The sequence below is a fragment of the Myxocyprinus asiaticus genome, chromosome 13 (assembly GCF_019703515.2).
Source record: "Myxocyprinus asiaticus isolate MX2 ecotype Aquarium Trade chromosome 13, UBuf_Myxa_2, whole genome shotgun sequence".
NCBI classification, from domain to species: domain Eukaryota; kingdom Metazoa; phylum Chordata; class Actinopteri; order Cypriniformes; family Catostomidae; genus Myxocyprinus; species Myxocyprinus asiaticus.
Window position 1 is genome coordinate 49,078,965 of NC_059356.1, and position 13,638 is coordinate 49,092,602.

Genomic DNA, 13,638 nt, shown 5'->3' on the forward strand with positions numbered 1-13,638 from the left:
TTTATTTATTGTATAAATGTTTAATGCATTAAATATGAAGAGTGCAGAAAACATAAAGCCATTCTCACAAAGAGTGTCCATAGGAGGATAAATAGTACACTGCAGTTAATGAGTTTATATAATTAGCAAAAAGCAATGTGGAAAAGAGAAAAATATCAGGAGAATAAATCAAGACACCCTTTGTACAGGTTTCAGGTCTTAAATCTTCCCACTGAGAAACCCTACTCCAGTGGTCATCTTGATCTCCTCTCATTTCACCTTTCACTGCTCAAAAATGTAGATGCCTTCTGCTTAAAATCCCCAGCATCAGAAACTTTCTTAACGGAGAAACTACTGAGACTGTAGTACAGGCAGTGTTTTACGTGATTTTTATTTTCCACCCCACTTTGTAATCTTTATTTCACCATTAATTCACTGCATTCTGCATGCCTCTGACATGAGATTTGATCAAGAAGATGCAATAAATCTAAAAATCATCATTACCGTTCTGTACAGGAAGGAACCGTGCCATCATAAAACAAAAACACTTTCACTTTCTGAAATGTCATGTGATTTCAAAGAATACAGACACTGTTCTTGGGTGTATACAGTAAAGAGAACTTTCGTTTTCGTTTCGTTTTCTGTTTAGAATTCAGGAGGTGCAGAGATGACAGAGTCACTCAGGTTTGAGTTTATTGTTTATTATGAATTTGATCAGCTTGTTCTACAGTACATTATTATTATTATTATTATTATTATTATTATTATTTATTAGAAGTCCGAATCAGATCTTGATTGGCCAATGCAGGGATATAATTTTTTTTTTGCTATTGCCTGTGCCAAGAATATTATATGCATGTACTAAGCTACAATATATATTGTGAAACATTCCACAGTTCACACTTGGTGCAGTACACATTGAGAAGCATTTGATATACTGTAACATGGGGCACAACATGACAGAAAAATTAGAAGGCATATGGACATTTTTATGTTTCATTTAACTTAAAGAATTGGCAGGTATTCTCAGGGATATTGCAACAATAGGCCATTCAGTGGTCTTACAGGTCTTACAGTGACTTGGACATTACAGGTAGTGTGGAAGATAAAATACTGAAACATTATATTGAGAAGTTCTTTGTTTGGATTCAGCAATAATGTCACAAAGTAAATGTGTTGTCTGTAAACTTGTTAAGACGATAAATGTAAACTGAGTAAAGTATGAAATGCAGTACACTGTGGATTGCATAACAGTCTTGAAAGAAGTATTTGTTATGTCTAAAGCCTGACATGCAATACATGCAACTTGCAATCATTCTGCCAGAATCACTGTGGTTTCCTTAATGTCAGTTTGCAAAATGCAAATGCTTTCACACTGGATCCTTATCTACAGTATGTGTAAGCAAGAGAAGAGTTCAATTTTTTTCTTTATACAACAAGATTGGCTTGTTGTAATTTTTTTTTTTTTTTTGTCTTATTTTTCTTTTCTGCCTGATGCTTTTTGTGCAATATTTGGAGCAAAATGGAGTTTTTCCTCTTTTAGAGAATGTTTAATGAAACAGCTTATGGTGAGGAGTGCTTTAAAGAAATTATTATTATTATTATTATTATGAATTTATTGTTTTGGTAAAGTATGCGGCATGCTCTCTTTAAGTGGTTACCAGTAATTAGCTGTTTAAATTTGCATGGTACTGTATTCATACCTATGCCAAAGGGATTGAGTTTGTGTTTAAAAATAAAAATTAAAAAAAATCAATCTCTCATTTCTTGATTTTTTGTTAACATGTGTGGTGCAATACATAATGTCTTTAAGCCTGTTTAATATTTAATTTTCTCTCCAGTGATATAATAACAGATCCAAATGTAGATGATGCCATGGACAATTCTTCATAGATAGCAAAGATGACATCAACCAGATTTAGAAGACTTCCCAGTCACTGAAAAGACATGCAGTCACCTTCACTTCTTTCACATTAAGCCCCTGACACTGAGGAAAGCACAGACCACATTGTTAAAACAATTACTTCAGGAAGAGCAAACCAAACAGATAGTGAACAAATGGTAAGTATAACATGTGTTGTCTACAACATTTGACTGTAAAGACAAACTGAATCACTCAGTAGCCACTTTATTAGGTATACCTGCTCATTGAGTTAAACTTCTAATCAGCTAATCTCGACAGCAACTCGATGCTTAAAAGCCTACAGACATGGTCAAGCAGTTCAACTGTTCTTCAAACATTAATAAGGGGAAGAAATGTGAAGTTGACTGTTAAATGATTGCTGGTGGTACCAGATGGGGTGGTTTAAGTAACTAAAGCTGCTTTTCCACCATCGGGCCAGACGGTTCTCGTTGCAAAACCATGCCATTCTGTGCAGGTTCAGACACAATTGTTTATGGTTTCTTTGTCCACTGTGGTGCTTGAATGTATGTAACGTTTATGCCACCAGACATGGACACACACGAAGGGAAAAGTTCCCAGACTAGCTAAAAAAAAAAAAAGGACATTTATTGACAAAATATAATGAGTAATATAATGAAATATTTTGAGTTTTGCAGAGGTAGTTAGCTTTATCTAACTCCCTGATGAAAAAGGCGTGAAAAAAAAATATTACTACAATTGTTTAATCATCATTTATTAATGTCTCTGTTACGTGAAGTGTAACCCTGGATCCCTGAGAGGGAACGAGATGCTACGTAAATGTGTGGTCTGAAGCTCTTATACAATCACACCAATTTATTGCCTGATGCCACTTAAGCGACGCCCCCAGGGAGCTACGTCACAAGCTCCATAAAGGCGCTCGCTTCCCACCATCGCGTCATATTTTCTGCAGGAAGGCACAGACTATGCAGCAGCTAGGGAGTATGGAAAGCTTACGCAGCGTCTCGTTCCCTCTCAGCGAACCAGGGTTACGCTTCATGTAACCGAGACATTTTGTCTCGAGGCCACTCGAGCTGTGTAATCGCTATGGGGAATGATGTACATTCACACCATGCGAACAAAAGCTGCCAACTGTCTATGCCTGTGTGGCAACCATATAGCAGCGCACAAGCGAGCTAAAGCCTCTGAATAAACAGAGAAAATGATAAATTCACTCCTGCTCCAACAGAGAGAACCTGGGAAGCAGGAGTCAAACTCTCATCCAGATTATAAAACCTAACAAATGTATGCAGAGAGGACCACCCTGCCAAAGCCATCTAGCCAAAGCCCATGAGGATGCAATGCTCCTTATAGAATGGGCTCGAATACCTGAAGGCGAAGGTAAACCGTGTGCTTCGTAAGCACTCAAAATTGCCTCAACAAGCCAATGAGACAGTCTTTGCTTGGACACCGAAACACCCTTGTTGCGGCCACCAAAGTACACAAATAACTGCTCTGACTTACGCCACTGGCTAGTACGGTAAACATATACTCGCAGCGCCCAAACTGGGCAAAGCATATGCAATCTTTCATGCTCCTCTGACTTAAAAGGGGGAGGATAGAAAGCCTGAAAATTAATAGCCTGCGAGAGAAATGTAGACACAACCTTGCGCAAATAGCCTTGTATACAGCGCCCCAACCTGTGGAGGAGGCGTCTGTCATTATAACTTTGCGGCAACATACCTGACCCAACAGAACGCCGACATCAGAAGGCGAGTCCGTTTCCACTGTAACTGTGTTCGGTAGCACCCACACGTCACTTTGAAGGGACGGAACGCATGCGTGAGTGGTTGAAGTCCCTTTGTGGAGCTCATCCAGCACTGAAAATGTCTCGCATACAACATGCCCAGGGGAATGACAGCGGAATTCATGATCATGAGCCCCAAAAGCCTGTGAAATGTTCTTGCAGGGAGAACATGTCCCACTTTGAACACCGCTAGACACTGGCAGAATGACAGAATGCGAGCTTGAGTCAGAAGCGCCTGTATCGTCCACGAATCTAGCTCCACCCCTAGAAACAGAGTCTGTTGCCTTTGCAACCGAACACTCTTGTCTAGGTTTACACAGCTCTAGATTGCTCAAATGGCTGAGAATGACATCTCAATGCTGGGCAGCCAACGTCTCCGAGTGGGCTAGCACCAAACAGTCATCGAAATAATTCAAAATGCGGATGCCCTGAAGCCTCATGGGCTTCAAAGCCACATCCATGCATTTTGTGAAAGTGCGTGGTGCCAGTGCAAGTCCGAATGGAAGGACGCAAAAATGAAACGCTTTGCCCCCACAAGCGAATCTGAGAAAGCACCTGCGCTTCGGCACGGTCTGCATATAGAAATAAGCATCCTTCAAATCTATGAATTCATTAATCTAGACATTTCATTTGCTTGGAATTTAAGCGTCTCAAATCCAGAATGGGATGCAAGCCACTGTCTTATTTTATTAAAGACAATAATGGCTGTAAAAACAGCACTCTCTCTGAGAAGGGGTAATCTCCTCTATTGCCCCTTTTTCTAAGAGATAGTGAATTTCCCGATTCAAAAACGGGGCTTCTCGAACAAAAACTTCTGTTGGAAGAACTTGCGAGCCTCAAAAAGCGCAGCTGTCTCCCTCGGACCCCTGCAATGTTTAGAAAAAGGCACATTAAAATTGCTCTGAAATTTACACTGTATAAATGACATCCTTACGTGTTTTCCACTCAAAAGGGAGGATTAAGAAATCCTGACTTCGGCATGAGTTGTTGGAAAACAACACGGGCTTAGACAAATCTGATGTGATGGCGCGAAACGAGCGCCTTTATGGAGCTTGTGACATAGCTCCCTGGGGGTGTTGCTTAAGCGCCATCAGCCAATAAATTGGCATGATTGTATAATGGCTTCAGACCACGTGACACTCAGGACATGTCCCCATAGTGATTACGCAGCTCGAGTGACCTCGAGAGGCAACCTCACCATACCAAAGTTTGCCAGCTACCAAGAAATCTTGCAGTGAATTGTTTAGTTACACTCACTAAAATAACTGCAGAAGTGCATCTCTGAAATGCTCAACCTATTGAACCTTGAAGAAGATGCGCTATAACAGTTGCAGAACTCATCAGATTCCACTGCTATCAGTTAAGAATATGAAACCAACAATGAGCAAAAAGCTCACCAATATAGACATTAGATGAAGGAAGATCTCTACTGCAGAAACATGCAGAGAGTAGGGTCAGAATTTGGCATAAACAACATGAATCTATGGATTCATCCTAACTTACATCAATGGCTCAGGCTGTTAGGGGTTTCTATAATGGTGTGGGAATATTTAAGGTCACATTAGATAACTTAAAGATGCTGTAAGTGACTTTAGGAAATGTTCTAAATAAATACTAGATATCATTGAAATACCACACCTGTCTCGGTGAAAGCACTAATCTTTGCAAACAGTGGAAAAAGAAAATGGATTCAGGCAGCAGCCAGAACTTTTGTTTAGCCAATCAGAAGACTCTAAGATTTGTCTAAGATAAACCTGTTAAACATTCTGTGCTTATAGGGCTGTCTATATACTGTCATGGGAAAAAGAAAGTACACCCGCCTTGAATTCTATGGTTTTACATATCAGGACATAATAAAAATCATCTGGTCCTTAGCAGGTCTTAAAATGAGGTGAATACAACCTCAGATGAACAACAACACATGACATATTACACCGTGTCATGATTTATTTAACAAAAATAAAGCCAAAATGTAAAAGCCATGTGTGAAAAACTAAGTACACCTTATGATTCAATAGCTTGTAGAACCACCTTTAGCAGCAATAACTTCAAGTAATCATTTTCTGTATGACTTTATCAATCTCTCACACTGTTTTGGAGGAATTTTGGCCCACTCTTCTTTACAACGTTGCTTCAGTTCATTGAGGTTTGCGGACATTTGTTTATGCACAGCTCTCTTAAGGTCCCGCTACATTTCAATCGGGTTGAGGTCTGGACTTTGACTGGGCCATTGCAACACCTTCATTTTTTTCTTTTTCAGCCATTCTGTTGTAGATTTGCTGGTGTGGTTGGGATCATTGTCCTGTTGCATGGACAAATTTCGGCTAAGCTTTAGCTGTCAGACAGATGGCCTCACATTTGACTCTAGAATACTTTGGTATACAGAGGAGTTCATGTTCGACTCAATGACTGCAAGGTGCCCAGGTCCTGTGGCTGCAAAACAAGCCCAAATCATCACCCCTCCACCACCATGATTGACAGTTGGTTTGAGGTGTTTGTGCTGATATGCTGTGTTTGGTTTTCACCAAACGTGGCGCTGTGCATTATGGCCAAACATCTCCACTTTGGTCTCATCTGTCCAAAGGACATTGTTCCAGAAGTCTTGTGGTTTGTTCAGATGCAACTTTGCAAACGTAAGCCGTGCTGCCATGTTCTTTTTAGAGAGAAGAGGCTTTCTCCTGGCAACCCTTCCAAACAAACCATACTTGTTCAGTCTTTTTCTAATTGTACTGTCATGAACTTTAACATTTAACATGCTAACTGAGGCCTGTAGATTCTGAGATGTAACTCTTGGGTTTTTTTCAATTTCTTTGAGCATTGCACGGTCTGACCTTAGGATGAATTTGCTGGTACGTCCACTCCTGGGAAGATTGGCAACTGTCTTGAATGTTTTCCACTTGTGAATAATCTTTCTCACTGTAGAATGATGGACTTTAAATTGTTTGAAAATGGTCTTATAACACTTCCCAGATTGATGGGCAGCAACAATTGCTTCTCTAAGATCATTGCTGATGTCTTTCCTTCTTGGCATTGTGTTAACACACACCTGAATGCTCCAGACCAGCAAACTGCTAAAACTTCACTTTTTATAGAGGTGGTCACGCTGATGATCAATTAATCAAGGGCATTTGATTAGCAGCACTTGGCTACTACTTTTCCTCTTAATTCCTATGGAAACAGTAAGGGTGTACTTAACTTTTCACACATGGATTCTCCATTTTGGCTTTATTTTTGTTAAATAAACCATGACATGGTGTAATATGTCATGCGTTGTTGTTCATCCGAGGGTGTATTTACCTAATTTTAAGACCTGCTAAGGACCAGATGATTTTTTATTATGTCCTGATATGTAAAACCATAGAATTCAAGGAGGGTGTACTTTATTTTTCCCCATGACGGTATATGGGCAGCAGAATGCTAAGTGTCAGTTTCACAGTTGTCAGTTTGTTGTGCGAGAACACTAATTTGCTACCATTGCTTTCAACAATGAACATCATATTGCACCTGTAAGGTCAGTGTAACTGTTAGGGTTTGCTGGCATCAAATTGCATGTCTATATTTCTTTCCAAACACTGAGATGGTCTCCTGCTAAATCTCTGATTACAATGGTATCCAATATTTTTCTTTGTGTGTGTCTTTCGACAGCGGTGTTTTCGAAAGAGGCTTATAAGTCTTGCCGAAGTTCTAGAATGTCTAAAATCACTTACAACACCTTTAATACTGATAGAGCATTGTTTACATGTCACAGCCTACCTGAGTAATGTTATTGACCACGCACATTTCTTTATAGCCACAGTCTACTCATCTTCTAATTGCTACTTCTGGTCACATAATGTGATGTGCTGGTTCCATGAACATGACAATGAGTTTAGTCACAGCGTGCTCCACTGGCCTTCACAGTCACCAGTTCTTAATCTATAAAGCACTTTGGCATGTGGAGGAACTGCATGCAACACATCCGTCACATCCGCAGCAACTGCTTGAAAGTATCATATCAACATGGACCAAACTCAATAAGAACAATAAGAAAGCTGATAATACATTTCAAACAGACAAGAGAAGGAAGCAGATGACAGAAGAACAGAGGGTAATGTCGTGTCATGATAAATAAACATGAGGAAGAGTAATTTTGTTTTTCTTCACAAGTATGAGAGAAATAAATGCTTTATATTCTGCCTGAAGGAGAGTGAATGCCTTGAACTAAAGGAGATCTGCTTCCCTGATATCAATTTAGACTAAATGTAAATGTACTTTATTTACAGATTATGATTAAATGTCAATTTACTTAATTTATAAAACTTTCATGTCTTAAGCAGCATTCTCACACAGGTTGCTGGTGTCCATGTAAATGAGCTATTATAAATTGACATCCTTTTGACCCCCCTGCATAACGTCATTAATGGAAGCTCTTTATTGCTGAACCAGTGTGGTTCAAATGACGAATGTGTGACATATTTTCGGAAAACAGATGTGACTAGCTGGTTAATATCTCCAATGATGCATTATACTGTAGTGGTAAAGCAGTGACTTGCGTCCTTGTATATTAAATGCAACATACAGTGAATTGCCTTTTTACCACCGCAGTGATTTTACATATGCAGCTCTAAACTGCTAAGTGCCATTATAACCATAGAATTTCAACAGGTGGGAACTAAATGCCTCAAAGTTCTTTTTTGTGAGTTGTAGTTTGATTAAAAGAGCTGGTCAGATGTTGTGAAATGGAGACAATGTTAAACACATTCCTGTGAAACTTTTTAATCTATTATAATATATTGCATTCACTAGGATGCCCACACATATGGGGTTTCATACACAAAGTTCGGGAGGAGCATGTTCATTTAATGTGACCAATCACATCACCAGAGTAAGTGTAAATAAACAGCTGTTTACTTCAATGCTGAAATGATTGTTCCTGCATTTGGCCCTGCCCACATACCCACAACAGATCCATGCGACAGACTTGAATGACCCCCTACTCTGCGTGAAACAGTTGCCCTCAGATAAGATCTTCCATCTCAATTATTGTTATTCACCAAGCTGCCGCAGCAACCCACTATTTTCATATTTAACTGTTGTTTCTGCACTGTCTTTCACTGCACTGTCACTTTCATTCTCATCTTTCCTCATTGAAGCAGACCTGGTGTAAAAGTGGCTTCCGCACAGGCCACTACCGTCACTGTATACCTGTGGTAAAGCTCCCTATAGCTGTATACAGGTCCTCTCATCTTAACTTTCTGCCCGGAGAGGTCCCTATACGGTGTGAGGCTGCCTCCATGAATGGGCGCTGCTCTGGCTTCATGCCACTTGAGCGCTGTTACAGTTTTTATTTACCACGAGGGAATCAAAAGATTAATAATTTATTTAAAACATTATTCTCAACACACTCCAGCATTTCAATCCGATTCTCCAACACAGTTAATTCCTGTCAGCCTGATTACCTTGCAGCTTGTTTAGGGCGCATTCCAGTCAGAAGGGATCGTTCCCAAAGTGGGGGGCTAAAATTCAGAACTCACCTTTAAGGCTTCATTATCAGAAATTCTGTTTGAAGTTATTTCAACATGACTTTCATGATTGTTTTCCCTTCAAAGTGCCCTTTGGAGGTTGATTTATCCCATTCAGAACACAGGGGCAACCACGCAACAAGCGAACTTCCTTTCAAACGACCGCTACTCTAATGGGACTTTTCCACTGCATGGTACAGCTCGACTCGACTCTGCTCGCTTTTTGGGGGTTTTCCACTGTGGATAGTACCTGGTACCTGGTACCTTTTTAGTACCACCTCGGTCGAGGTTCCAAGTGAGCCGAGCCGATACTAAATGTGACGTCAAAACCCTGCAGTTCACTGATTGGTCAGAGAGAATCGTCACTACCAGCGTCACTGGATTTGCCACACGGGACATCAACTCGCTAGTTTTAAAGTTAGCAACAGTGATAGCAGTATAATTTGTTCACGCGACTTTCGAACTGTAAAAAGAAATGGCTGTGTCACAAAACCACGCTGTGGTCAATAAACGAGGTGCAGACGTTCCTCTCGTTAGCGACGAATGAAATGACGCAAAACAAAAAAGTCTTTCAGGAAGTGTCTCAGCTGTTGACCGCACACGGCTACCACCGGACCTACCAACAGTGTAGTGAAAAGTTAAAAAAACTTAAAAGTGACTACAGAACCATCAAGGACCACAACAGCCGTAGTGGTTCAAACAGAAGAAACTGGAAGTGGTTCGACCAAATGGACGCTATCTATGGCAATTGACTGGAGAGCAATGGGAGGGAGAGTGCCCTGGACTCGGCCACGGCGTTGTTGGAGTTCACGATGGAGGATGGTACGTTTTGTTACGTTAACTCTATATTCTGCTTGAAAGCTTCACTTTATTTAGTTGACCAACGACTGGAAAGCTTGCTTCTAAAACAACCAGGCCAATTGAACTGTTACACTTGTGTAGAATCACCATGCAACAACTGCTTTATGCAACACAATGAGCTAGTAGCTAACAGCTCGTTTTATTGTTTATGGTCAGTAATGTTTGTGTCGCATTTAAGATGATGTCAAGGCAGTAGAGGCGGCGCAACTATGACGATCAGCCAATAATCCCACACACGTTGAGGCGGCACTAAACTGCAGTAGAAAAGCAAGCTCGGAAAAGTAAAGCGAGCAGAGTCGAGTCGAGTCGAACCATAACGTGCAGTGGAAAAGTGCCATAATTACAAACATCTTTCCAAACCAGAGCAGACATTTCATCGCGAGCTCGCTGCCACAGCAGCATCTGCTCTGATCATGCTACAGCTCACTATGGCAATAGACAGCTTCTGTCCGAACAGAACCGAGCCGAATTCGACTCTGCAAGTGGCGGGTCGAGCTCTGTGCTAAAACTCGTCATGAATCATTCCACAAACGCCTCGCCTCCTTGCAGCATTCGAGCTCACCTCACCTCGCAGCTCCAATAACATTGAAGCAAGTGCTTCTGCAAACTTCTATTCAAATGTATACCTCTATAGACTATTACATGACTTTCTCTTCTCCCGCCCAGGACAAATGTTTCATTTTAATCTCCCAGACGAGCCTTCTCTATTTTTGACTGATCATTGTATTACAGACTGTATGACCTTAAAGTGATTCAACAATCTGTCATAATCTTGTGCTCCACGCAAGCGTAAATTAACGGTTTGAAATTGGCGCCAGATGATTCGGCTTCAAATTTAGCTTCATCCTCATAATATTTCAGTTATTCTGTAGAATTTATTACTGGCTATCAATATAAATAAGCCATATTTATTCACTACACTACTGCAATATAGTATTTATTAAATCCAATTCTCAGGCAGAACTCCAAATAACTCATTCATCCTCATTTTAACGAGACGAGTCACCCCGTGCCAATAATACAGAGTTCATTTAATTACTCACATTACGCTGGAGAACAATCTACTAAGCTCCAAACCATATGCTTAAGTTTAATAAATATCAGACCATGGATATTCATCCTATTAGTTCATGTGCCTCCTAATTCAATGACAAATCACCACTTTAAATGATGTCGTACTTATGCACATGTAAGCATGTATCCTGACATCGCTTCACAAATGATCCAGAAATTAAATCCAACAAACCATTTGTTAACACTTTATAATAACCTCACTGTATGAAGTATTTGTAGTTGCATTAGTTTATAGTCAATTGATCATTTATAAATTATTGTTCCTACATTTATAAGCTACATACAAATGGTTTGTTATTTGTTTATATTCATTGTAGCAAATGATTTATTATTGTTTAATAAGTTCATTTAACCACCTTATTTTTCAGCGTAACTAGGGCGCCACCATTATCAACCTTGAATGTGGACCACTTCCGGTATCAGCCACAAAAATACTACATTATGCTGCTTTATATTACAGGCTGGCAACATATGTCGCCATATTATTATCATTAATTATGATTTTCATAAACTCATTGGTTTTGAACGCATGTAGTTTTACTGTATATCACATTTTGCCATTGTTTTATCACACTGTTGCAGAGGCAGAATTAATGAGAGATCAGGCGCTGACAGGATAGTCCTTCACGCCGTCCGACACGCCTTCTCAAACTTTACACAACCAGCAGAGAGAAAAAAGCCGCTGGCCAAATGCTGCTTTAACTTAGCACCAAAACTGCATCTTGTTTCATCTTGGAAAATTAATAAAGGCATTTAACACTCTGCTCTTATTCTCTCTTTCTTAGCAGCGTATAGTAAACAGACAAGCAGATCAAGCATTCAGCATGGCTTATGAAACATCGCCTTTGCTTATTTCTGGTTCACAAACTTAAAACAAACAAAAAATCAAAACCTCAGTAGGCAAATTAAAATACAAAATAAAAGGAAAAAATGCGCAAAAATCGAAATAGTTTTTCAATCTAAGGCAATATCAGCTTTGGCATCTGGGCGTCAGAAATATTGTTAGATTTTTGAGATTTGTTTTTCTTTATTTTATATTAACCTAGAATGTTTGACTGCTAGAAAATAAATTGTATCCAATACATTTAATTTGATTGATTACAAGTAATTTGCCAATTGAGGTTTTGATTTTTTAATGTTTTATGTTTGTGAAACAGAACAAACCGCGGAGGGGTCTTCTGTCCAGGTTGTAAGTATTGTAACATCCAGAATACCCCGGGACAGAGAGAAGCACACATAGATAGCGATACAAAAACACAAATCTTTATTGACCTTTAAAACACAGCAATATAAAGAACAGTACGGTCACCCCACTTGTATGTCTGTCTGGGCACCACAGAATTCCACAGCCGGTCCGGGGCACAGAAACAGTCACAATGTCCCGCTCTGAGGATGATGAGTTCAGAGTAATAGGGTAGCCGGCCAGCGAACCATCAGCTTGGTGAATTAATCAGGAGCTCCCCTATCCAGGCCCAGTCCTATATCTATCTAACACATTTCCCCTCTAAACTAACTACCTATATTCTCAGCCGGAGTTTCCCCGAGCGGCCATTTAGCAGTAATCGGGGCTCCCGTAGCCACATCAGCATTCTCTCCCTCTCCCGGCTCCCTTACCTGTTAAACACAACATATTAAATAGTCTCTAAAATAAGCCCCACCTGTGCAGCCAGCACTCTCATTAAAGGAGAAGCTGCGCCTATTAATTACAGGAGGCCCCAGTTCAAGTTCTTCACTGTCGAAGTACACAGACATTTCCAATTCATCACAGTATAATTTATTATTATAATTTAAGGCAGATTTGACATACTTTACCTAACCTGAGAATAATAAAAATAAGGTAAAAAGGTGCTAAATTGGAAGGATTAAGCAACTGTAAAAAAGAAATACAATGTAAAACTCCTGAAAGCTGAATATATAATGGCTACAGGAAAAGTAAAAATATATGATGTGCATTATAAGGTATTAACGAAAATTAAGGGAGTACCGCCGGACTTAAATAAAAATATATATAAATTAAAATGCTATAAATAACTTCAAGGAAGTTAGGTTAACTTGATCAGCAAATGTGGACAAAAGATAAAGTATTGTCATATTAAGACATAATTTTTCTGTGCCTAAGAAATATGAGAAAAATAGGCTAAATTAAATTATTAATTCTAAATGATTTAATAGAAAATATTGCAGGAGGCATGATTGTTTTAAACATAAAACAAATAATAAATGCTGCTGGAACTGCTGAGAATTTTTTTTAAAAGGCTCATAACAAAAGCTTTTGAAAAAGACATAGATAATTTATATACAGTGCATCCGGAAAGTATTCACAGCGCTTCACTTTTTCCACATTTTGTTATGTTACAGCCTTATTCCAAAATGGATTAAATTCATTATTTTCCTCAAAATTCTACAAACAATACCCCATAATGACAACGTGAAAGAAGATTGTTTGAAATCTTTGCAAATTTATTAAAAATAAAAAAACGAAACAAAATCTGCTAGGACCCCAGAGGTCTGCTAAAATGGAATTTAAAGCACGCACTGTGATGGCAGACTGCAGT

The 13,638-nt window shown here is 39.4% G+C and overlaps 2 protein-coding genes across 2 annotated transcripts in view; one reads left to right on the forward strand and one right to left on the reverse strand.

Annotated features, from left to right (window-relative positions):
- Nucleotides 1–13,638, reverse strand: part of LOC127449901 (von Willebrand factor A domain-containing protein 7-like) — a 230,368-nt gene that overhangs the window by 155,685 nt on the left and 61,045 nt on the right. The window lies entirely within an intron of this gene.
- The window catches only part of LOC127449805 (interferon-induced very large GTPase 1-like), a 26,799-nt gene continuing 13,840 nt past the window's right edge, over nucleotides 680–13,638 (forward strand). The window contains 3 exon segments of the mRNA XM_051713361.1: nucleotides 680–1,547; nucleotides 1,821–2,040; nucleotides 7,438–7,734. Coding sequence (XP_051569321.1) covers nucleotides 7,498–7,734 — 237 coding nt within the window. The 5' untranslated portion in view covers nucleotides 680–1,547; nucleotides 1,821–2,040; nucleotides 7,438–7,497.